The sequence below is a fragment of the Halichoeres trimaculatus genome, unplaced genomic scaffold (genome assembly GCF_033239565.1).
Source record: "Halichoeres trimaculatus isolate MK-OKI-2021-1 unplaced genomic scaffold, fHalTri1.1 fHalTri1_scaffold_13, whole genome shotgun sequence".
Taxonomy (NCBI): domain Eukaryota; kingdom Metazoa; phylum Chordata; class Actinopteri; order Labriformes; family Labridae; genus Halichoeres; species Halichoeres trimaculatus.
This window is the reverse complement of record NW_027437191.1, coordinates 32,817,990-32,844,909: the sequence shown is the minus strand read 5'-3', so window position 1 is coordinate 32,844,909 and position 26,920 is coordinate 32,817,990. Positions and strand designations below refer to the sequence as shown.

Genomic DNA, 26,920 nt, shown 5'->3' with positions numbered 1-26,920 from the left:
TTCTCCCGTTTGTGGCTCATTCTGATCCACTCTGCAGGGCCTGAGGGAGGTGACCAGGTCCCTGATGTCACCTGAGGCTGCTGCTGCTGCTGCTGCTGTGTTTATAAGCAGGGTGGCGCTGCTGCTTCCATGTGTACAATGCCTGTTATAAATCCAAAACCCTTTCACCCCAGTTTGGCTTTCATGCATCCTCAGATGACATTTCCTGGAATAAAGTAGAAGCACTGAGTGTGTCCTGATGGTCCCCTGCAGACCCATTCACCTCATTGTACGACTTTCACTTTGATCCCTGGCGACGGGCTTAATCTGACATTTCCCAAAGGTTTCCTTCTTCTTCCACCAACACTTAACACTTTGGTTTGTTTTACATTTTGCTGAAACCTTTTGCTTTTTTTGACGCCTAGTTGATTCTACTTGGAAATCTTTATTTTAGTTAGCTTAGCAGCATGTTAAGTGTGGCTTTTCTTCCTGATTCTTCAACTCCCACATTCGTTTTCTCTTTGGGAAAAACAGAAACTAATTATTATTATTTTTTAAAGATTTTTTCATGTCTATAAAGACGATTCAGGGTTTTTTTTGATTATCGGGGAGATGTTTTGATTTAAATTGCGATTCTTCAATATTTCAGATTTTTTAATTTTATTTGCTTTTTTAACACCAGACCATGTGAAAAAGTTAAATGATGGTAATTTCCACAGACCATATCAGGAGCCATATTTTCCCCCCATATGTACATCACGAGTCAACGAGCAGATGGAAAACATGTCGCCCTCTGCTGGAGAAAAGTTGTAACGTTTTTCGAGTCCAATTTATATGAAATGAAGGTTTTAAATTAGATTTTTTTTTACCAGAAAAATAGATAAATATAAATAATTTTTTTCTCCAACCAATGGTAAACACCCCCCCCATTATGTCTTGACAAGATCCCAAAGCATGTCTCTACCAAAAAATAATGTCTGTGAACAGTTGAAACTATGAATGATTAATAATAATGATAATAATAATAATAATAAAAGAATATTAAAATATAATAATAATAATTATAATAGTTGTCATAATAATAATTATTATTGAGAATAATAATTATATCATTATTTTATTATAATAATATAAAATAATATTTGAATATAAAAAATGATAATTTTATAATACTTATTATTAAATTATTATTTTATTATTACAATAATATAAAAGAACATTTAAATATAATAAAATGATAATAATAATTATTATTATTATTGCATTGTTATTATTTTATTATAATAATATAAAATAATATTTGAATATAATAAAATGATGATAATGATAATAATAATAATAATAATAATAATAATAACAATAGTTATAATAATACGATATAATAATAATAATAATAATAATAATAATAATAATAATAATAATAATAATTATTATTATTATTATTATTATTATTATTATTATTATTATTATTATTCATTGTCTTTTATTGTGAATGCAGAACACCATGCTGCGGTTTTATTTGTGTCCTCATAGTGTGACTACTTCTGAACGATAATCCACTTTTTGTGTAGAGGATAAAAAACATGTCTTTTTGTCTTTCATGCAGCAGATTCAACACGTGTTGGGAAAAGTTTGACATTTTGAAGCACTATGACTCGGTTGCTTGTTGACAGCTGGGTAGGAACAGTTTCACCACTCACATGGCTCTCACTAACAGGCTTCTGAAAGCAGCTGATTGCTTTAGCTGGATGTTGAAATTAAAAAGAAAATAACTCGGCTTTGGAGCTGCTTATGTTTTTGATAGAGACTTTTTCTAGTCTCTTTACGATGCGAGCAGGAGACTGATTAAAACCACATGCTTATTTACCTCTTAGCAATCAATGGAAGGATCTTAATTTACAAAAACAGCTGTGAATAAAATCTCTTCTAGTTCTTCATTTGTAGTTATTAGTTATCAAACATTTTATTACTTACACAGTTTTGTCATTTTTGCTTCCCTACAGCAAATGTGACTCGCTACATTTACCTTTAGACATCTTCTGTAAAAGCAAGCATTAATGGTGCTGGTAGACAGGGGGCGCTGTATGTACTGAACTATAGACTGTAAAAAAAAATGGATGTCGCCACAAAAACTGCTCCCCCTGGTGGCTGGCTGCAGTATGGGTCAAAAAATCCATCTCTCCAGTCATTCCAGATGGGCTGTGGTCAAACTTTAAAAAATAATAAACCTGGTAGAAATGTTTCTCACGTCCGATTGTTGTGGTGACTTGAAGATATTATTTGGCTGCCTTGTATTCCACTCCACTTTTTTAGAAAAGTTTTGTTTTCATTTGTTATTAGAGTTTAAAAATGAAGTTTTACATCATGTTGAACGATGATTGACGGCTGCCGTTCTTGTGTATTTTTTCCTGGGATTGTAAAATATGTCGGGGGGAAGAGTAGAGAGAGATTAGACTCCCTAAAATGAACGTAAACGTAGCTTAGGATGTATTTTTTAAGTATTTTTCTCAGCTTCTTGAACAAGTTTTCATATTGTCTGCCTGTTTGCATCCCTGACCTTGTTCTGTCCAGCGCGGCACAGACACAGTGACATTACAGACATAGAGAAAGAGTCAGTTTCTCATCAGACTTTTTCAATTGGCTTATTATCAAAGAATAACTAAAAACACATTGATAAACCCACTGACATCCATTTCTTTGTTCAACTACCTGGACGGTTGTGAAAAGGCCGTAAAACCCACATTCAGCGTGGTTGTAATACTTTTTGATTGTTCGCCGAGCTGCATAGAGAGACGTCTATTAGACAAATCTAGGTCAGAAACACGGGAAAGAGGCGGCTTTGGACCCGTAGTCTGTGGATTCAGAGTTTAGTACTCAGTCCCCAACCATTAGATCATCATGCTCTCAGGAGTTAATGTTACATAAGAGCATATAAGTGGCCCTGAAGTGCTCGAATATCTGAGTTGTGAAGGAGATGACCTTAATGGTTCACTCCTCTCCTTCGCTGATCTTCTCATTACATAGGTTGTACTCTCCGTGGCACACTTAGAATGCCATAGGCTGCTATCTCTCCATGTTGACCTAAACGCCTGTCCGTCTGAGGCCTGATGATGAAACAGTCGTAAAGTAAAGGATGCCTGAGGATTGTGTTTGCGTTGTGTGTTTTTGAACTGTACCCTGACCCATTTCCTGTCTCTTTCTCCTGGCTGCTCCGCTTGGTCCAATTTGATGCAGGTGTGTTGTTCTGCTGCAGAGAGAAATGGAAGCACTCGATATGATTCAAGAAGAAAAAAAGATGAATAAATGAATGAATAGAAGGTAGAAAAGGGAACAATGAGCCGGATAGGAGGCGGGGATCTGTGTTTGCTCAGTGTGTGGCTCCATGACACAGATTGGACCCATCAAGACAAGTTATCTCATCAACCTACTTTTGCACTCTCTCCTTGTAGTGAGCTTGGGTTTTTTCATGTTTTATAACCATAACCTCAATCTTCACTTTTACACCCTCCTTTCCTCTTGATGACTGAGTTTGCGCCAACTGCTTTTCAGAATTTCACCATTTTTGTTTCTTTGTCCTCCCGAGTCAGTCTCCAAAAGTGAGTCTATCCCTCATACACTATTCTTTGACCTGACTGTAGCCTATTATGTTGAAAGCTGACTCAGCATTTTAACATATTGTAATTCGATTATTCTTCTGTACACTTTTTGCTGTGCTACTCCTTCAAATTTTGTCTGATTTTCACTGTTAAAGTTTTAACATATTCAGCTCCTACAGGAAATGTGTGCTATAACTTTTCTAAACTCCAGCCCTTAAACTTTTGATTTATTCAACTTTTTCTGACAAAATTTGCTCCATTAAAATGAATGGGAAATTTCAGCTTTCTCGCCTAAATCTCCCTACACTTTGAGATCCTGAAACTTCAGCAAACTTTCACCTACAGACTCCATTTTTGCTTTAAAATGTTCACAAATCTTTTGGCTATTCATGTGTGATGTAACCTTTAGATATATTTTACAGTGTTTGAGATTTCACTGTTTAAGCAACACAAACTTTCACAAAAATCGCTGCTCTTACAGTGCACAACATCAGCAGCCAGAGTGAAGGAGGCTGCTGCTGAAACTTTAGAGCTTTCTCAAACAAACTGTTATTAGTTCCTGAATCTTCACTGTAGAAACAAAAAATAAATAAATCAAAACATTTCCTTGCTTCTTCTGCTTCTAACAAAGGGAGTATCATAGCAAAAGAAAGTACTTTTTTTACCGTAACCTGCTGCAATGTTTAATTTGACCTACCTCCATTCGTAGTTACATTTTTTTCTTGCCGTCCTGTCCTCATTTCTGGCTCTACAGACACGTAAAACACATGAGTGATCATCAGAGTCTCAACATTTTCACAATGTACCTGTTTTTCTGATAGCCAATACAGTTTTGCCAAATCTAGAGGAGATTCAGACCCTGCTTTTCACTTGTCCATCCTCTGTCTCATACAGAAGTCAAACAGCTGCAGCTCTCCACAGCCTAACGAGTAGGTTACAATGGAAACCTTTAATCTCACACAGCTGTTTATACTAACTAATCAAAACATTCAAGAACAAAGAAACATTTTTATTGAACACGGACAGTGCAAACCTAAAAGTTGATATTTAAGTCAATGTGCTTCAAACATTAAAGACAATAGCATTAAGTTAGCGTTTTTTCATTTTCACTTCATTGTGCAAATAAGGTTTTATGTTAAAGTGACCAAAAAAAACCTAAACTAAACATAAACAAATTTATACCAAATATCTATAAGTGATAAGCTCCCAGGCCCTAGTTTGGCCTTTGAGTAACAAGATCATAAAATGTTAAATAACATTAATTATATAATGACAGAGGATTATTATTACAAGCACTAACATTCAATATTACAACATAAATCCAATCTAAAAAGCTGCTGTTCCTTCAGTGTCCACTTGAGGCTACATCCAAAACCAACAGAATTTCCCGTAATCCCCGACTGATTACGCACATGTTTTAACAATCACATGAATTCTCTTTCAGTGGACCAAGCCGACCCATACGCCCATGTAGCTGCCCTCCATTTTGACCAGATGCTGCAGCGGTTTGGCTCTCCCATCATCATCCTCAACCTTGTCAAGGTAACACACTTTTAGAGCCCTTATTTTGTCCTCAGTAGGAGAGTTTATGCAGTCAAGAAAGAATGCAATGGCTCTTTTATAGAGCTGACGGAAGGGAAATAATTCAAAACCAAAGACGAAAGGTCTACAACCTGTGGCTTGGCTCTTTTGCAAGAATTTCCTTTTTTTCTTTTTTCTTTTTTTTTTTTAATTTTAAAAACTTTGCTAAAATAAAATTTTTGTAAATTTTTATTTTTTTTCTTAAAAATCTTGCAATTTTTATTTCATTTCAAACTATTTGAAATTTTTGCACTTTTTTGAAATTCAAACATTGTTTAAAACTTTAGCAATTTTTTTTTCATGTTTTGCTTCTTTTTTTTTTACATTTTTTTTTAACTTTTGATTGTTATTTTCTCATCTTTTTTTATGTAACTGTTATTTCATTCCCATTAATTAATGAGACTGTGGCGGCCCGCCACAGTCTCATTTGGCTCCGCCACAGTCTCATATGGAGACAAAAAATACGATCCGTCATTCTGTCAGACCATTACACAGCTGTAATTTCCTACCGCACGTAAACAAGCGAGAACAAGAGTGCGCGCGCACTGGTCACACTCATAGACGTCGCTCTTTACCTGTTACGTTTGGCGCGAACCAGATTCCAGCAACGTTAGAGCGGGGCGTCGGACTCTGAGGTACGTGCAACTTCTTTTTTGGGCATTAGCGGCCATGCTAACTGCGGCCGTGGACACAGTATCTCACTGCGCTGTCTACCCCCCTCTCGGGAAGAGGAACGGCTGCACCGCGCACGTCTCGGTTCCAGTGTTTCATTATCACCGCGCATTCAGAGTCAGTGCAATCACACAGTACAATCACCTGTTACCATACCAATACAAGGAGCTGAAGCGGCTTATTATTTCATATTCTCCTCTCCTGGGGCCTACAATTATTAAAGCGTGTAAAAGTCCTCTTAAGTTTCACTTACGACGAAAAGGTAAAACGTGGATATGACCAACACTCTTTTCAGATCTATCAGACTCTGCGTACACACGGCTGCAGCTATTCTCCGTGATAAATCACACCGCGCCGAGAAAAGCGTGAATGTGGTGAGCACACCTCCTTTCCTGCCTTCAGCGCGCCCGAACATAACTATATATGGTCAATGCAAATGAGTACGTGCATATTAAGTAGCCATGTGCGCTCTACGATTTTTGTAGTGACGTCAGCGTAAGACGGTGAACACAACAGACGGAGAGAGCATGGAAGAAGATGAATTTCTCTCAAAGCCAGATACACAGCAATATCAGGAAATATCAGTCAGAAAATGATCTTGTATTGATTTAGGCTTCATTTGGTGATGAAGTGGGCCTTAGCAAATTTAGGCATCTTTATTTATTTTGACTATTTTCTGCAGTCACTGTAGAAAAAAAAACAGAATGAAAACACAACACTCCTAAATCCAAATAAGGGAGCAGAGAAAAGAAGAATGGTAATCTGACCCTTAATCCTCAAAAAATATTTTTTAAGATGTTAAAACAATATAAAGGGTTTCCACTTTGCTTCCCTTTCACCTACTCACATCCTCTTGCTCTCTTTTCTCTCATCAGCTTCAAACACACACCTCGTTAACTCAGGTGAGAGAATAACGGTAGGCTACAGTCTCAGGAGCCTGATAACGGATCACAGATCATGGGAAATAGTGTAAATAACCTGTTGTTGAAATGTTGTTCAGTAAATTGTTCAAATTATTGTGAGTGAGTGAGTTTTTGGTTTTGTTTCTGAATCAAATTTAAAATATTTCTGATATGCCTTTGTAAGTTCTTATTTATCAGCGTATGTTCATGTCCATGGTCCCAAACTGCACTGACTGTAAGGGTGATACATCGCGCTTAAAAAAGTACACACACATTAAAACCACCGAGGGTCAGAGACTCCCCCACCACAGTCTCCTAAAATCCTGTGGGAAACACTGTTCATTATTTTAAATATTTTGAATATTTATATCTGTTTTTAAATTTTTCTTTTTCTTTGTTTTTGTGTGTCTCTGATTTTCTGAAAAGCGCTCTATTTATAAAATGTATTAATATTATTATAATTGTTGTTATTTCTAAATTTACACTTTTTAAAACTTTTTTAACGAATTTTTTATTCAATTTTTTAAAAAATTTTTTCTTTTTTAACATTTTTTTAAACTTCTGAAAATTTTTGAAATTTCAAATTTTAATGAAATTTTACCTTTAAGGTGCCTTAAGGACACTTCAGATCGATTTATCTTTAGTTTAGGGGCCACAAACAGCCTGGTTTGATCTCATGTTGTCGGTAAAATCAGACCATAACAACTTCCAATAACCACAACTTCAAGTTTTTTTCTTTGTTTTAGGGAAAAAAAGTACATCCTGTATATATTTTCTTTTGAAAAACTATCTTTTTACAAAACATTATAAAAAAATGTAAAACCTTGGGAAAAATGATTGCAACATCATTTACTTTGCAAAGTCATCCAGGTGCAGATTGGACCCTTAGGCTGGTTTTGGTCCGTCAAGAAAGTCATTCCAAATCAAACAGCTTCAGTTTTCACTTCCTCTGGGTTTGAAATGATCATGAGCATAAAAAGTTAAATGCTTGGAGAAGGAAAAGAAGAAAACTCTGAATTGAATGATTTAATGTTGAGGAAACTGAAGTGTATTTAAGTTATAGTAATAATTTAAAATAATGAACTTGGTGATCAGGGATGTGTTCTCCCAGGCGACAGAGAAACTCTCCAGCAGTGTTTCACGCACCTTGAATGGAAGAACACGTTTCTTGTGTAAGGGTTACGTAAGCTTTGGTTGCTGATGTTTGGAGACTGCTCAAGAAAAATTTCCAGTTTGAGGATTTACTCAACAAGTCGTAATTTGATAGAGCAGGCAGTGCCGTGTGATTGGTGAGGGACTCTGGGGTTGGCTGTTGCTGTGGAGACTCTGACAATGATGAGAGACTTTCCCGCTTGCTGGTGATTACTAACTGTTAAAACAGTAATTTATGTATGGATCTGCATTGTTTCGAGGACAATCCCACACACACACACACACACACACAGCAGTGATGAGCAGGCACACACACATCAACTGAAGCATGTATGTCATGAGCAAAGGTCTTCAACCTGTGGATCTTTGACTCCTTTGCAGCGGCTCCTTGTAGCTTTAAAAAAATAATATTAAAATAAAGAATAGTTATTTTTCTTACAGAGCGTATTGATGATTAAAGACACTGACACTAAATAAAATCCTGCGTTAACATTTAGTTGAACTAAATCTTCATCCCATCTGTCAATAAAGCCTGCCACTGCTCTACTTCACCTCCTACAACATCAACAGCCCACCAACTTTCCATGCACCTGTGGCTAACCTCAAGTTTTACAGCCCTGGGAAGATAACTACATCTACAAAAAGACTAATCTGGAAGAAAATACAGATTTTAATTCTGTGTGGATGGATTCACTTAACTGACAACGTGCTGGGTTAAAAACATGCTTAATATGTGGACAGACCTCAGTAAAGAACAAACTTGATGAGTTAAGCAACTTTTTACACTATTTCAATATATGTTATCAGTTTTAAGTGCTCTTTCCGATTTTTTTTTTTTGCTTATGTTATGAATGTCAAAATTGTTAACATTCAAAAATATTCAAAATCTTTTGCAAATTTTCAGAACTTCAAAAAGAGGCAAATTAATTCATTTAATTTTTTTTATTTTTATTTTGGAAATTTCAACTTTGAATATTTTTTTTTAAAATCCCCTTTTTTATATTTTGGAAAATAAAAATTTCAAAAGTGTGTATTTTTTAGATTGAAATTCATGAATTTTTTGCTAATTTCTGAAATTGATTTTTTTTTGACTTTTTTCAAATCTAAAAAAAATATTTGCATAGATTTTTGCATATTTATGAAATTCCAAAAACCTTTGGAATTTTTGCATTTTTTTACATGACCATATTCATTTAATTTCATATATTTTTGCAAATATATTAAATTAAAAAAAAAGATTTTTTTTCAAAATTGCAAATTTGTTGGAATTTTTTTTTCAAATTTTTGAATATCTTTTTTCTCCCCAAATTTATTTAAAGTAAAAAACTAAGACTTCACATCTACAATTTTATAAATTCCAGAAAAAAAAATCTTGTTTTGATAATTATTCACTTGATTTTTACCATGTACAAATGTCTATACAGTCTTTATTGTGAAGATAAAGTCGATTTTGTGGCTCCCTAATGACTTTAAATCAGGTGGGCCAAAGTAAAGTGGCTCCTGTGAAAGTAGAGGTTGCAGACCCCTTGTCACGACCTTGAGTTTTTAGCCTTTCTTGCCAAAATTCTTAAAAAATTAATTGGATATTAATAATTAAACTTTAAGATGTAATATCAGGGTTTATATTTGTAGAATAGAGTGATAGAAATAGCATCACAGGATCCTCTAAACATGTTTTTTCCTTTACGCATTAATTCCAAAACTGTTTTCCATTTCTCATTTCAGCCAGAGCTCCAGTCGTAATATTTTGCTTTTTTTGCTCACACACGCCTGGACACACTCGGGCACACAGCCATACACTCTGTAGCTTCGCTTTCCAAGCTCACGTTGTCACTCCCAAGGGGGGCCGTGAGACGAGGGACCAATGGGAGACCTCAGAGGTCCGCACAAGCTGCAGCCATGTGATATGTGCAGACGGCGGGGAGTAAGGGAGGGGACGCCCTGCTTATGTGCTACACCCTCTTACTTACGCCGGAGAGACAGAAAGAGGGAGGAAGTGGCATTTCAGTACGGGAACACGGCGGTCCAGCTCTGGGGTCCGCTCGGCCGTGTCACCTCCAGGACGGGTGTTTGGTCCTGTCATGGGCTGCGGTTTTTGAGTGCATGTATGAAGAAAAGACGAGAAGGCTGGCATCTCACATGGCTCGACATGTGCATCACTTTTATCAACTAACATAGAGTTTGTTTGACCTTGGTAAATTTAGAAAATAAAGATTATTTATTCATTTATTCAGAATGATAGGAAGAAAATTGTTTCCAAAATGGCAGAAACCACTCAAACAAGCCCCAAAACAAATACAAGAAAGAGGTCTGAAGATGAGAAAAGCCTTAATGCATCACCAGACAACCTTTCACTGTGCAAAACCATCCGTTTCAGTAATTAGGGCTCGTTCTGTGTGCTAGTGTTCATGACGAGCCTCCTCGTGTTCATACATGTGCATGTATGAATCTTTGAGTCCATTAAAATAACAGCCATGCTCTCCCAGGACTGGGAACCTGTGAGCAATGTGTAATTTTCTAAATAAGTGCGATTCTTGTCTCTTCTACGTGCCTGGAAAGTGTGTGTGTGTTTGTGTGTTTGTGTGTGTGTGTGAGTGCTGAGCATGTGCCAGATTATATGGTGCGCTTGAATGACAGAGAGGAAATGCGCCTGTAGATTAATGCTTGGTTGCTCTCCGACCCCTGGACGTGTGCGAGGAGATGTGAGCTGCTAAACGATGCGTCCAAGTCAATTATCACCGAGGGTGATCTGTCAGTGCGGCAAAATGAGTCCAGGATCGTGTTTATTGAGGCTTCACATAAAGGACGGGGTGATGACAGGAGCAGACGCGGGCAGGGAGTGACTGGAGATAATAAAAAAAATACTCTGTACTTGGCAAACACCTGGACGTCAGGAAGAAAATCAACAGCCTTGAACTAAATTTATTAATGTTTTATGTTTTCTATTTATTATCTATTTTATTTGCATGGGATCATTACAGGGAATACTTCAATAAATGTTTTGGTTCCTGCTATCAGCCTCCTGGGGCAGACTGTAATTATCATTTTAAAAAGCAGCTTACCAACTCTACAACATGCACTGAGTTAGCAACGTCTGCTTCCCTTTATGGATTCAATATCTAATCACTGTCTGTTTTTAATGTTAATTTTTGCACATTTTGTCTTGTGTTTTATCTTTTTTTACAAATAGTGTATTCATTGATGCACATTTTGAACCAAGGACGTTCCAAAATAACTAGTTTCCTAGTTGCTCCAACAAAAAATGTATATTTTAACTGCCTGTATTGATTTTTTTCAGTAATTATAAAACATCTCATATGACACATTCATATAGTAATTTTTGCACATAAGCATCCTGCGTCCAGTGTAAAATCTGTAAAGTTAGATAAATGCATTTAAAGGTCCCATATCCTGCTCCTTTTCTGCAGTCTAATCTGGATCATTGATGTCTTCATGAAATGGTAGTAACATGTTTTGGTCCAAAAAGCCAATAAATCAACACAGCAGCATTGTTTCCAGGCTCTCATAGCCCCTCTGTTCAGAACGCTCTGATTTAGTGGGCGTGGCCTTCATATGTAAATGAGCCGCCGCTGATACCGCCCCGCTCTTCAGCATCACTGAGAGCGGAGCCACGAGCTCCGAGTGCACAATGTTTAGAAAACAGAGAAGCTCGTTTACCGTAACATTACAGGCTAAAACAACAGGCTAACTGCAGCTAAAGTTAGCATCCTGAAGCTAACACAGAGACAGGGGGGACACTGAGGTAAAGCTCTTCCATCTGCTCCACAGCACACAGCATTTAAAATACTCACATTTCCAGGGTCCCAGGTTTGTTGGAGGATGGTTGGTAATGCGCCTGGATTCAGGACCAGTCTATTGGCTAGCCCTCTGTTGGACTGTCCAAAGTTGGAAAAGCAGTCGGCCGTGAAGTGACTAGCACACACATGCACAGTTTTACTGAGTGTAGCTGGAACATTTCCTGATAAATGAACTCTAGACACTTAGTCTGTCTTCTTCTGAGATGGGAAGCTTGTGCATGGAACTATGTGGCTGTTTACAGCCAAAAACAGAGCAGTGATGGCTCTTCAACTTTAGCATTCTCCTCCGAGGGGGTTCGGGGGTATCTGCTCCGGTGGACCAATCAGGTCAGACTTGCTCCTGATAGATCAAAAAAGGAAATCGCCTTTGACATCTGCAAATTCTAAACAGCTCATTTTAGGTCCAGATTTTACATTCACAAGCACTACTGAGTGCATGTTTTGTCATGAAATATCACATTTTCTGGGAGGAAAGCCAAAGACCCACAGATTTTACTAAAAGATTTAATAAAGTGATTTTTGCATAATACGGGACCTTTGACAAAAATGTAAATTCCCCAAAACTCATAAAACAGTCAAAATTGAGCTGAATTTATTAAACACAGCCAATCAAAGAGTCTATAAGTTAAAAAAGTAGTACTGCTCTGAGTGTGGCTACCATTAGCAAAGCTAGCACCTACAGCCTACATTATTATAGCAAAGCAGCCTCCCGAGTTGTAAAAAAATAAAGCTATGGGAAAGTGCTAAAATTTTTATTTTGTTTAACCTTCAATTAACCAGGTTGGTACCATTGAGATTAAAAACTTCTTTTTCAGGGGAGACCTGGCCAAGACAGGCAGCACTGTCAAAGTTACAGACAGGAAACACAAAAAGAGACAAAGCACAGTCAACAAAACACAAGGTTATGGATTAAAATCACGTTGTAGGAATCGATTGTTAAAGCAGCTTAGCTAAAACACCAGAAACCACTTACAAACCAAGCCAAAAAACACTTGATTTTTACAGAAAAACATGTTTACAGCCAGGTACAAAAAAAAAAGCTTGGGTCTGAATGGCTCATTTGTCAGCACAAACTGTTCACAGGGATTTTTATTTTTACAACACACAGCTGAGTTCAAAATTCCCAGTAAGGCGCCCTGTGACGATGGGTGTTAAAACTCTGTAGTAGAAACAAATGGGTGATGTCACAGAGACTATATCCATATATTATGGTTTAATACGCAACTCTAATGAGACACAGCCTGCATAAAACTGTATATTCATCTTCCAGATCAGGACATCATTTAACTGTGGTGTGCTATGAGACGTAAACTGTCATCCTGTACTTGATTGCATCTAGGTAGTAGAGCCTTAAAGCATTGTAAGAGAATAGAAAATACTTTATTCATTCAGGAGGAGTCACAGCAGCAATTAAGAAACTAAAAGTAAGAAAGTGTATAGAAAGTGCAAAAAGCTCCATAAGAAAATAGATGCTGACAGCTTGTCCATCATTGTCCAGTCAGCCAGCCTCCACCTCCACAGGGTCCAGGACTGAGCTTCTTCAGCAGTCTGTTCAGTCTCTGTCTCCTGGATCCTGTCTGCTCACAGCAGGTGAAGCTCTTCCAATGTGGCGTTGGTGTCTGGTGTTAGCTCTGTTAGCCATGTCTGTGAATAGCATGATGCTACTCTGCCCCCTGGTATTCCCTCTGTTGCTGGGTTAGCACAGCTAGCTCGTCCATCTTATTGGAGATAGATCTTACGTTCCCAATAATGATGGATGGAAGGACAGGTCCATGTCGTCACTTCTTGGCTCACACCTGAGAACCAGCATGTCATCCTCACCTCCCTCTCCTCACCTTGTGGGAAACACCCGGCCTTGCACCAGTTAGCATTGACATGCTACAGGCTGCTAACAGATGATTTCACATGTAAACAATGCAGCCATGGTTACATGTAGGATCTCCAGACAAACTTGGGAGCAAAAATAGTAAAAACATCAGTGAAGAAAAATCCAGAGCCTCTGCAACAGGCAGCCACAACCAACAGGGCAGCACCTAGCAATTTCAGGGGCTGAACTTCAGCTTAGACACAATATTTAGTGAACAATTTGGGCCTACACTGATTAAATATATATTCTTGAGGTTTCTCTCTTCATAAAGAACTACTGAACATGGGTATTTTTGTGCTCTATCACGTGTCGTGGCCATCCACCTATAAGGTCTTAGGATCTTGCTACAACATACTTCAGGCACATGTCCCCCGAGTACCTGACACATCCATCCACAGTCCTGCCCTCCTCACCACATATAGATCCAGCTGACAATCTCCTACGTCTCTATTCTTCTCTGAGGTCACTGTACAAAAGATGTGAATGAATCATTGTGTTTACTTTGAAGCTAGTACAACGTGTGTTAGCGAGTGACACATGAGACGCATGCTGCACTCTATACGGTTTGCAGCATGTGATGTTGTCTCTTGGGAACTGTTTCTTTATGCGTTAATGGATTGAGTGGATACATTTTTATGGTTTTTAAATGATCATCTGTCATTTAACTTCTGTATCTTCTCTCTTTCTTCAGTGGTATTTCCGTCTCGTTTTTCTATATTTCTGCATGAGTTGTGAGGAAAAGCACTTGAGAAAAAAAAGGTTTAATATTATTGTGTTTCAGAAACGTGAGAAAAGAAAACATGAGAAGATCCTAAGTGAGGAACTCTACCCAGCTGTGATCAACCTGAATCAGTTTCTTCCTCCAGATAACTGCATCGACTACATCGCCTGGGACATGGCGCGCTACACCAAGAGGTATGATCAGTCAAGCTGCCAGTATAGTTTGTTAAATCAAAATGAGACGTGGTCCAAGAAGTGTCAAAAAACTTGACAGGTAATTTTCCCAAGTTTGAGCAAAGAATGAAATGTAGACAACAGTTTCACATTAGTGTGAATTGAACTATATCTGAATGGCTGCAACACAAAAATCAGATTTTTTAAAATTAAGTTTGTTTAAAATAAAAGCCTAGAATTCAAAGGATTTTGCAGAAAAAATATTTCAAACCGTTTTCACTTAAATTACAAATCTTTCAACTGAAATACCTGCTGTTGATGCTAGCATCCCTTTTGGGCATGCTAAAGTAAAAAAAAGAATTAAAGCTGCAAACAGCATTGGTCATCCCTTTCTGCTCAGTCACATGACCAAACGCACTGAACTGTCAATCAGTGTGTGACATCATCACCAACTGCTGCCCTCTCAGCACTGAAATTGACTAAAGTTTTAGAAAGAACTCCTCATAGTTGCAACAATTTTGACCAAATCTCTGTAAAAATAAGATGTTTGTGTAATAAATTTTGTCAGGAATCCATCCATATAACTTTTAGAACTGTACAACTTTTACTTTTATGTCTAGAGGCCCAAAAGCCGCAGCTTGCGTGAAGCTTGATCCTCCTCTCCAATTTAAATGGGGGACTTTGAGGGCTTGTCATTCAAAAACTGTTTGAGAAACAACAAATTCCCATAAAGCTTTTGTAAAGCATGGCCCACTCTGTCATCTGACCAAATTTCAAGCCGATACCTTTTATGGACTAGGAGTAGATCAGTTTTGACCAAATCTCTGTAAAAATAAGTTATATTTGTAGTATATTTTGTCAGGAAGCCATCCATGTAATATTTAAAGCTGCATAACTTTAACTTTTTTGTCTAGTGGCCCAAATGCCAAAGCTTGCGTGGAGCTGGACCCTCCTCTCCCATTCATTCTAATAGGGGGACTTCGAGCGCTTGTTATTCAAAAACTGTTTGAGAAACAACAAATTCCTATATAGCTTTTATAAAGCATAGCCCACACTGTCATCTGACCAAATTTCAAGCCGATACCATTTATGGTCTAGGAGGAGATCAGTTTTGACCAAATCTCTGTAAAAATAAGATGTTTTTATTGTACATTTGGTAAGGAATCCATCAATGTAATTTTTAAAGCTGCTTAACTTTTACTTTTTTGTCTAGACGCCCAAAAGCCGCAGCTTGCGTGGAGCTGGATCTTCCTCTCCCATTCATTCTAATAGGGGGACTTTGAGGGCTTGTAATTCAAAAGCTGTTTGAGAAACAACAAATTTGCACATAGATTTTGTAAAGCATGACCCACCCTGTCATCTGACCGAATTTCAAGCCGATACCATTTATGGCCTAGGAGGAGATCAGTTTTGTTTGAGGCCCAAAAATGTTGGATAATTTTATTTTAAAAGGCATATTGCCGACCTCCTGCTTGAGAGAGGTCAGGGGTTTCATCACATGATTTTTGCATCTTATTTTGACAGTTTGATCTTGCTACAACATTCCCTCTGTCAATGAGAGCTCTTTTAGTGTGCCTAGGTGGCGCTAGAGAGAGCACATTTTGGTATTACTCAGAATTCCTTTTTGGCTATATTGACTTGGCAAAAGCTGCGAAAACATCATTGAATAATTGGATTTCGTGAACAATTTTTTATACTATCCTCCTTTTTCTCTTTTTTTTTCAGTAAGCTGTGCAACGTCCTGGATCGTCTAAGCATGATCGCTGAGAATGTGGTGAAGAGAACTGGTTTCTTTATTAACCGCTTTGACTTCTACTGTCACACCCTCAGACCAGACGAAAGGTGAGCTGTCTAATCTCGTCTTGTACATTTTACTTTTATTATGTCTGATGCATTGATGTGTAAGCTAGAGTAAGAATCAGAATCTGTACGACTTCAGTAAGGCTCTACTTAATAAAAAGTTTATACAAAGAATGAAAAGTAGCTGATTGAGCATCTGTGAAAGAATAAAGCAGAGTGTGTGTGTGAGACTTCACCACCGTCCCCCCTGCATTTGCATATCAGATGTCTCTCTTTCAAAGGAGACTACATTATCCATTTTTCTTTCATACATATTCAGAATAATACGTTTATCGACCTTGCTTAAATTCGAAACCCTCCTGATATGAATTCTTAATGAAAATTATGCCTGATGGCCGTTGCGTCTCTCAGAATTTCCCGCTAACGAGCTGAGTAGATTACCGTCCGTGTGCTTAATGCATGGCTCTTCTATTGTCAGCGCGTCTTAATCTCTTTCACCCAACATTACGTCTCTGTTACATAACCCAACGACCACACCACGGCCAATATTTATTACTCTCCTTTCCTGCTACCAGAGCTTTAACGCTCTGTTCTGTTCTCCCACCTCACACTCAGGCACATGTGCTTACATTTTCACGCAGAACTAAGATAGCGATGAGCTTGAAAGTACAATAGAAACACTTCAGATATAATTAAACCAGAAGTCTTTATCACTTGCAGTTGTCTAATGAATAATCAAAGTTAATCAAGGAGAATTTTGAACATTGAAATGTGCAAGATGTGGAGACAGGAAAGTACAAAGACTCACTTATAAATACACAATTAAAGGAGAGTTTGAACCAAATATGAACAGTTATTCCCACTTTCTTTGGGATAGAATTAGCATGGAGGTAAAACTAATAAAGACAAAAACAGATATAGACTCTGTTCTATGTCTGTGTGTTTAAACCACTTCCATCCTTTTTCTGCACAGAGTAGAATGAGGAAACCACTTGATCACATGTTTTCTCTCTAATACTGGTCTTTTTACATCAAGATAATAAAAATCTTAACGATATTACCAGTTTCCAGTGAGTTTAGCTTTGTCGTAATATGAGGTAACGCTGCAATGATGAGCCAGTACAAAGGAAATGAAGTTCTTTCTTTCCCACATAAGTAAATGCTGTTATGTAAAAGAGGTTATGAACAAAAAAACACTGATTTTTTAATTGCATGCAAAAACTGCTTATCCGAAAGAGAAAGGCTGTAAAAGCCAAGAATCTGTAATGAGCAGGGGTCAGCAACCTTTACTTTCAGAGTAGATATTTTTCTTCAGCTCATTAAAGTCATTATGGTGCCACAAAATCAACTTTATCCTCGAAATAAAGACTGTTTGAAATTCTATACAAAGTTAAAATCTAGTGAATAATTATCTGAACAAGATGTTTCTTTCAGAATTTATAAAATTGTATGTGTGATGTCTTAGTTTTTTAATTTTTGATAAATTTGAGGGAAAAAAAATGAAAATTGATTTTCAAAAATTTCCAAGAATTTTTTCACAATGTCAGTTTTCCTTTACTTACAAAGGTTCATTAATTTGGAATTCATATTATCATTTAACAAAATCATCTACATCTCTGACCAACTTTAATTACAGACTAAAGTCATATACAACACATCAAGATCCCTTTTTTTGTTCTCATTCATAATTCATTCTTTGACTTGATGTTTGTTTGGGTTTATTTCATTTTATTACATTTTATTTCTTTTTCTTCTTATATTTTTATATTTAATCTATTTGTGGAGGTATCTTGGATAAGCCCACTTTACTTTGTTTTCACATCGCCAGCACTTTCTTGAATTTTTTTTTCTATGCCAATGTAACAATTTCTAATTAATGGTGCAAAGAAAATAAAATAAATAAACAAATAAAGTTAGATAAAATAAATAAACAAATAAAATTGAATGAATAAAATAAATCAATAAATATCAGAAATTTCTTTTATTTTTTTTTGTAATTTGCAAACGTTTATGAAATTTTAAAAAATGCAAATTTATTTTTTGTAATTGGAAAAATTTCAAGGATATTTAAATGTCATAAACTTGCAAATTAAAAAAAAAAACCTATTTTTCAAATTTTTAAAATTGGGAATCTTGGGATAATGTCTTGATATACTGGAAAAAACTAAGATGTCTTTTTTTACTTTTGAAAATTTTCCAACATTTATGAAATATTACAAAACCCAAATATAATTTTAAAAGATTCAAACATTTCAAGGATATTTAAATGTCATAAATTTGCAAAAATATCGAAAAAGCAATTAAATTAATTTGCAAATTTTCAAAATTTGGAATAATGGGATGATGTCTAAATACACAATAGAAAAAAAACCTGAAATCAACGTCTTGTTATCCGTAAAAAAAAATCTGCCAATGGAACAAGAGAAAAGTTTCTTGTATTAAAAAATTACTCCAATTTCAAGCAAATTCTTGAGCAATTTTTCTTTGTTCCATTGGCAGATTTTTTTGTACTAGTTACAGCAACTCAGACCTCATTTTGTCTTTAAATAACTTGAAATCAGACATTTTTCAGGACTGGTCAGGTGAATGTGGCTCATATAAAGTCTAAAAATACATTTTCAATTAAAAATAAGACAAAAAACTTTTGATAGGATCACATTTTTTTGCTGTGACTTCATGAAACTTTATACAACTAACCTGTACACAGTCTAAATGACAGAAAATGTTAATGTTCACATAATGCAGAAAAAGTTATGTTCAGTGCCCTGGTTAAAAACTGTTCGATGAAAGCTGGAGGTCGTATAAACACGGCCCCCAGGCCTCCTCTCGTCCCTGGGTCTAACACGTCTCACCATGCTGTGACATCTGCTCCATCTGTTTGTATGGACTCCGTTGTTTTCAGCCTTGGGAAGCATCACACCTCTTGTAGCGCCAACACATGAGAGAATACGGCGACAGAAGAAAAGCTCTGCCATGTGCTCTCTAATGCTTGAGTCCTTTTCTTTCTGGCCCTTTCAGTTATACTTCTGTTTTTTTTTTTATCAGGTGGGGAGACTTGGGTGGACATGTCACAGCCAGTGGACACGTGCAGGTGGGCTCAGTGTTAACAGGTTTGGTTTGACGTTTCTGTTGCTGTGCAGGTTCTTGTAATGTCATCTCAAATTATTGACTCACTTAATTTAGATTTTAACTCTACAAATAAAAGCAGCGCTTAATAAACGAGGAGATGGAAATGTTTATGAATGTTGATTAAAAACTTCTGCTCAGTGGTGGTGGTGAGATTAAGCAGAGGCCAAGGTAAAACTTTTGTTTTACAATGTTTATCTGAAATCAGCTTCCACATGATGCTGTGAAACTAAGCACTGAATAATCAGCTTTTATGAGTATTTAATGAAACCTTGAATGTGTATACAACAAGTAAAGGGGAATTTAAAAAGCTGCTGACTTTTATTTCACTTACAGAGGCTGAAACGTGCTGAGATTTTTAGATTAAGAGCTAAAGATGTGACTGTAAAGAGGTCACAGAGTCTGATGAGGCTGTGTTGTTGCAGACTGGCGTGCTCAGGACCAACTGCGTGGACTGCCTGGATCGAACAAACACCGCCCAGTTCATGGTGGGGAAGTGCGCCCTGGCCTATCAGCTGTACGCGCTGGGAATGATCGACAAGCCCAAACTTCAGTTTGACACCGACTGTGTGAGGTAGAGTGTGTTAAAACCAAAAACAGCTGATGTTTAGACTAGTGCTGCCAGGCGATTAAAAAAATTAATCTAATTAATTACAGGATTTGTAATTAATTAATCTAATTAATCGCATTTTAATCTCATATCTGCTTAAGGTCCCAAAATAAAGAATTTGAATTCCAGGACATTAAAATAACATTAAAAAACATTTAAAAATAAGGTGGGAATGTATACAACACATTCTTAGGTACCCTGAGGCATATGAACACATGAAAAAAGTGTTATGGTTCTATCTTTACAAAATCTTCACAGTCCTGCACCTAAGGTAAGCTGATTTGATTTTTAGGACGGTTTTTGCTTCTGTCACATTTTTACTTGATGTGGACTCAATTTTCACTGCAATATGAACTTCTATACTTCTATGAGGTCAGGAGAACCAGGGCTAAAGGCTAAAAACTGTAAGGAACTATGTACAAAACACTTTTTTCAAGTCTTGGATCAAAGAAAAGTGAAGTATTCTCAGTTTAACATGCTCTGAACACACAAACTGTTGCTGATTGGTGCAGAGCAGCCCCAAGCTGAAACATGACACCAGGAAGATGGAAGCAAATTTTCAAAGAATTCTTTAGATTTAAATACAGGATATTTATTGATCATTCAGGGCTTGTTTAAAGCAGTAAAGAGTGTAGAATTATCTGTTTTTTACAGAATTGAGCATACGGTTGATTTTCTGCAGATTTTCAAAAAGGACGTGTGAATAAACGAGATGTGGACGGCAGTCACAAATCACTCTCACTTTCCGCCGGTTTAAAGCATGTTGGTGACGTCACGTGTGATACATTCAGGGACCGTCGGAAATTTGTAAATCTGACGAGAACTCCTCTTTTTCCAAGTAGGACAAATGGTTTGTAAATGCCAGACATTTAAAAATAAGTGCGTCTTTGAACGCCTCGCGGGTTTGGGATCCAGATTAATCTGCATTAATTTTTATAACGTGTTCATTTGCGGTGTAATTAATTAATCTAATTAACGCGTTGAAATGACAGCCCTAGTTTAGACGTTTGGACCTGGACCAGGTTTCATCTGAACTCTGTGTGTGTGTGTGTGTGTGTGTGTTTGAACCAGGTTGTTTGAGGAGCTGTACGAGGACCATGGAGACACCCTGTCTCTGCAGTACGGTGGCTCACAGCTGGTCCACAGGGTCAAGACCTACCGCAAGATCGCCCCCTGGACGCAGCACTCCAAGGACATCATGCAGACGCTGTCGCGCTACTACAGCAACGCTTTCTCAGGTTTGTTACACAGACACACGAAATAATAACAGGTCAGGACAAAGTGGGAAATTTACAGGAAAATTATCTCAGGGTACTTCATGGTTTTCATTTTGATTGGGAGAAAAATGTTGGAGAAATAAGTGTGAAAGCAAAATCCATCTGTGAGGTGTTTGAAAGTGATCGTGAAAAGTCTCCTGTCTAGATATATGCCTGATCCTAATTTACAATTTAAAATGAGATTATCAGCGCCAATATCGGTTATTTCAAAATGCTACTTCTTAGCTTCTTTGTAGCTTCCTGATCAGGTCAGGCAGGTCTCTGTTCTTCTCTCAGTTCTTCAACTGCTGCAAACCCACATTTTTTACCACATATTTTATTTTTGGGGTATGTTTACCTTTATTTTTTTATTATTATTATTTTTTTTAATTTTAAACAATATCTTATTAAATTTTAATGTAATAAAAAAATAAACAAATAACATATTACCATAATATATATAAAAAAATACACTAAGATTATAATAGAAAATATATATAGACGGGGGAGAAAATCATAGCAAAAAAAACCCAATGGCAATAATAATAATATGGACAAAAATAGCGATGAAAAAAGTAAATTAAAACAAAATATAACTGGCAACTTGAAGACCTCAAGTTTTTACAACATTTTCATCCTTTAAAAAAACAAAAAAGGTTATTTTCACCTTTTTTCTGATGGAAATGAAACGAAACGGGGAATGATGGGAGTATAGAGTTGGAGGAAAGACGCTGTCTCCGGAGTTTTTATCGGAAATATGGACAGATACTTTAATAGGATGCTGCAACACTTTAAAAAAATGAAATCTTATCATGTGCTTTTGTCTAATTTTCAGTATAAAATGTCTTTTTAGCCACAATCTTAGCCACATTCACCTGATCAGTCCGGAAAAATGTCTCAATTCAAGTTGTTAAAAGACGAACTGAATTGCTGTAACCAGTTTCTCGTAGTAAGACATTTTCCTAGTTTCAAGCAAATTTTTGAGCGAAGTTCTCTTGTTCCATTGGCAGATTTTTTTTAACTTGTTACAAACAATTCAGACCTCATTTTGTAGTTGAACATCTTACAACAGGACATTTTTTCTGTACTGCTCAGGTGAAGTATAATTTTATAATACCTAAAATAAGACAAAAACCATTAAAAAACATTTCATTTTTTGCCGTGTGCACTTGAGGAGTGTGAGGAGTCACAGCAACAATCAAGAAAACAAAAGTAAGAAAGTATATAGAAAGTGTAAAAAGCTCCATAAGAAAATAGATGCTAACAGCTTGTCCATCATTGTCCAGTCAGCCAGCCTCCACCTCCACAGGGTCCAGGACTGAGCTTCTTCAGCAGTCTGTTCAGTCTCTGTCTCCTGGATCCTGTCTGCTCACAGCAGGTGAAGCTCTTCCAATGTGGCGTTTGTGTCTGGTGTTAGCTCTGTTAGCCATGTCTGTGAATAGCATGATGCTACTCTGCCTTCTGGTATTCCCTCTGTTGCTGGGTTAGCACAGCTAGCTCGTCCATCTTATTGGAGATAGATCTTACGTTCCCAATAACGATGGATGGAAGGACAGGTCCATGTCTTCACTTCTTAGCTCACACCTGAGAACCAGCACGTCGTCCTCACCTCCTTCTCCTCACTTTGTGGGAAACATCCGGCCTTGCACCAGTTAGCATTGACATGCTACAGGCTGCTAACAGCTGATTTCACATGTCAACAATGCAGCCATGGTTACATGTAGGATCTCCAGACAAACACAGGAGAAAAAAATAGTTTGAGCCGTACAAAGTAATGATCCACTCCAAATGCAGAGATGACGAAAAAGAGACGAAAAAGGCAGGCAGCCCCAACCAACAGGGCGGCGCCTAGCAACATATGAGCCACATTCAACTGGTCAGTCCAGAAAAATGTCTTGTTTTAAGTTCTTTTTGACAAAATGAGGTCTAAATTGTTTGTAACAAGTAAAAAAAATATTTCCAATGGAACAAGAGAAATTTTCTAGAAAATTGCTCGAAACTAGAATCATGTCTTAACACTAGTAACTTTAATCTTGTTCCATTGGCAGATTTTTTTTACTCTTTAAAAGCAATTCAGACCTTGTTTTATCTTTAAATAACTTGAAAAAATACATTTTTCTGGACTGGTCGGGTGAAAGTTAAGTGTTGAAGTTTGTATTATCCCAAATTTTGATGCCAATATTTTCACTTTTTACTGTAACTGAATATCAACCCCAAATATCTATTATCAGCTTCCTTGACTACTGATAATTGGTATCGACCCTGAAAAAAAAGGTATCAGTCTAACTCATATTCTGATTATGTATTATAAAAGTAGTTTATCGTTTTAAAATGAGTATATCACTTTTTGGGCACAGATATTCTTTAGCACGAAGCAGAACAGCATTGTACTGCTGTGTTGATGCTTTTGCGTCTCTGCCAGCCTCTCCAACAGCTTCTCTCTGACTCACAAACACATCACAGACACACAAAAATAAAACACGCTGCCATATGCTCTGCAGCCGTCTGAAAAGCGGATTTGAATCATTGTTTTGATGAGACATGTTAAGAAAGAGGGAGGTGCGATTAAACTCCACAGACCCGTCGACAGATCTGTGAGATGCATTTCATTTACCAAACATGTCGGGAGCCAAGACTTCCTGCCAAACACTTCTGCTCCATGAATTATGGGACTCATCTCATGATGTGTCAGATGAATCCCAGGCTGAAAATTACCCAGAGAAAGGGTTTGGTAGCAGACTCTAATAGGAGCCAATTTGGTGGGTAATTATCTAACCTGACTGTTGGAGCTGCACACACGGGGCCGCACAGTTGGGGGATGGATTAAATGGCACCGAGCTGGGCATCATGCAAAACACGTGCCACATGCTGAACACACAAACGCTCGCAGAGATTATCCGAGCACGCTCCCACAGACAAACACGTCCCAGTGAGGTGATTCACTGAGGGTTTACTGGTTTAGCTGGAGTGCCTCACAGGAAGTCTGTGGAGAAGTTCAGTTTGGTGTGTGAGACAATCAATCAATTAATAAATCAATCTTTATTTATAAAGCCCTAAAACATTGCTAATGTAATCTCAAGACACTTTCCAAAAACAGGTCCAGACCCGTTAATGATGATAAGATTTATAAACAGAAACCAAACATTAACGCAAGATAAGGAGTCTGATCTCATCTTAATCCACCATGAGTACAGAGCTATGCATTGGGAGCAAGTTACAATGGCAAGAAACAACTTTAACAGGCAGAAACCTCGGACAGAACCAGACTCATGTTAGACAGACAGAGAGCGGGAAACAGGAGCCCTGTGGGTCAGTTTACCCCCAACAGTCTAAACCAGGGGTCTGCAACCTTTACTCTCATAGGAGCCATTTTTCCTCAGGTCACCTGGATTAAAGTCATTCAGGAGCCACAAAATCTACTTTATCTTCACAATAAAAACAAAAAAGTTGATAAAATTCTCTATATGCCGGTAAAACAAGCTAGTGAGTAATTATCTAAGCATATTTGAAATTAATGAAATTGTACATGTGATACATGTATGTCCAAGTTTTTTAATTTCAATAAAATGTGCAAAAAAATGAAATTTAGAAAATTGGCCAAATTTAAAAATTTCAAAGATGAAAAAATGCAAAAAAAATAAAAATAAAAATGTGCAAATATAAAAAAAGAAAATGAAATTAATTTGCAAAATTTGAAAAAATGTAGTTGTAAATGGAAAATTTCACAAAGATTTTAAAATTTCAAAAAAATCCAGAACTGGAAAATGAATTTACTATTTGCTTAAAACTTCAAAAATAAAAGAATCAAAAATATTGGAAAAAACACATTTTTAAATGTGCAAAAAAAAATTACATTAACTTCAAGTATCTGCAAAATTTCAAAAGGATTTTAATATTTCAAAAAATCTGAAACTGAAAATAAATTAACTACTAAAAAACACATTTTTTTAATGTGCAAAAATAAAAAAAAAACTACATTAATTTTCAAAATCTGAAAAAAATTGAAACTTTAAGAATCTGCAAAATGTCAAAAGAATTTTGAAATTTCAAAAACTCCAAAAATAAAAAAAGAAATATGAATGTTGCAAAAAAATGAAATTCAAAGAAATAATCTAAATGATTTTACATTCCAAAAATAAAAAAATGAAATTATTCCAGTTCTCTTAAACAAAACTCTTAGTTTATTAAAATTTGAAAAAAAAATTTTGAATATAAATAAACTTTCTTAGTTTTGACAGAGTACTTCAATTTGATATTCTATATTGACCGCATTGCTCAACTCTTTATTTTTGTTGTCTGTTAATGTCTTGCCATAATCAATCATGTATATTAATCTGGCACGTTGTCAGTGAAATGAATTCATCCACACAGAATTAAAATCTGTATTTTCTTCCAGATGAGTCTTTTTGTAGATGTAGTTATCTTCCCAGGGCTGTAAAACTTGAGGTTAGCCACAGGTGCATGGAAAGTTGGTGGGCTGTTGATGTTGTAGGAGGTGAAGTAGAGCAGTGGCAGGCTTTATTGACAGATGGGATGAAGATTTAGTTCAACTAAATGTTAACACAGGATTTTATTTAGTGTCAGTGTCTTAATCATCAATACCCTCTGTAAGAAAATAAAAGATCTTTGTTTCAGTCATATTTTAGGAGTCAAAGAGCTACATGAGGCCACAGGTTGAAGACCCTTGGTCTAAACCTATAGCAGCAGAATTAAGAGCTGGTTCAGACCTCCCAGACTACTTTTAGAGACCGTAGGTACGACGAGTAGACCTGCCTGCTCAGAATGCTGTGACCTGGATGGATAATACAGAACGATCACTTTAAGATAGGATGGCCTGATGCCATTAAGAGCTCTGTAAGTCAGGAGAAGAATTTTGAACTCTATTTTAGATTTCACAGGTAACAAGTGTAGAGACACTAACACTGAGAAATGTGCTCTCTCCTCCTAGTCCAAGTCAGTACCTGAGCTGCAGCGCTCTGAGCCAGCTGAAGAGTCCTAATAGACTTAATAACAGACTTAATAAAGATGATCAAAGAATCCCAATGAGAGTAATCAAACAGTAATCAAAATAAATACAGATTAACAATCCTTATTCCTGGTTATGCGCAGCTTTCACAAAGATTAACCGCTCCAACATCTGTCTCCTCCAGATGCTGACAGGCAGGACGCCATCAACCTTTTCCTCCAGGTCTACCAGCCCTCAGAGTCCAAACCACACCTGTGGGAGCTGCCCACCGACTTCTACCTGCACCAGAGGAACACCATGGCCCTCCCACAGGACAGACGCAGGTAAACACACACGCTTTAAAAGCCACTGACTCACTGATGAGACTTTTTCACTGCAAAAATTGAAATCTTATCAAGTTTTTTTGTCTTATTTTCAGTAGAAAATGTCTTTTTGGACTGAATATGAGCCACATTTACCTGAGCAGTCCAGAAAAATGTATTTTTCAAGTTATTTAAAGATGAAAATGAGGTATAAAATCTGCCATTTCAAAGAAAGTCACTTGTATTAAGACATTGTTCTAGTTTCAAGCATTTTTTGAGCGTTTTTGTTGTTGTTGTTGTTGGTGAGGACAGAACCAAAAAGTACAGGAAACATACTGATATTAAAAAAAAAAAGACCATCAAACTACAAAAGGTGACCAACAAACAAGGCTAATCTAT

General features: G+C 36.8%; 1 protein-coding gene across 1 annotated transcript in view; it reads left to right on the top strand.

Annotated features, from left to right (window-relative positions):
• Positions 1–26,920, top strand: part of fig4a (FIG4 phosphoinositide 5-phosphatase a) — a 99,224-nt gene that overhangs the window by 24,368 nt on the left and 47,936 nt on the right. The window contains exons 11-17 of the mRNA XM_074685175.1: positions 5,020–5,117; positions 14,349–14,482; positions 16,187–16,303; positions 19,307–19,352; positions 19,813–19,961; positions 21,069–21,235; positions 26,404–26,542. Coding sequence (XP_074541276.1) covers positions 5,020–5,117; positions 14,349–14,482; positions 16,187–16,303; positions 19,307–19,352; positions 19,813–19,961; positions 21,069–21,235; positions 26,404–26,542 — 850 coding nt within the window. The remainder of the gene's footprint in view (positions 1–5,019; positions 5,118–14,348; positions 14,483–16,186; positions 16,304–19,306; positions 19,353–19,812; positions 19,962–21,068; positions 21,236–26,403; positions 26,543–26,920) is intronic.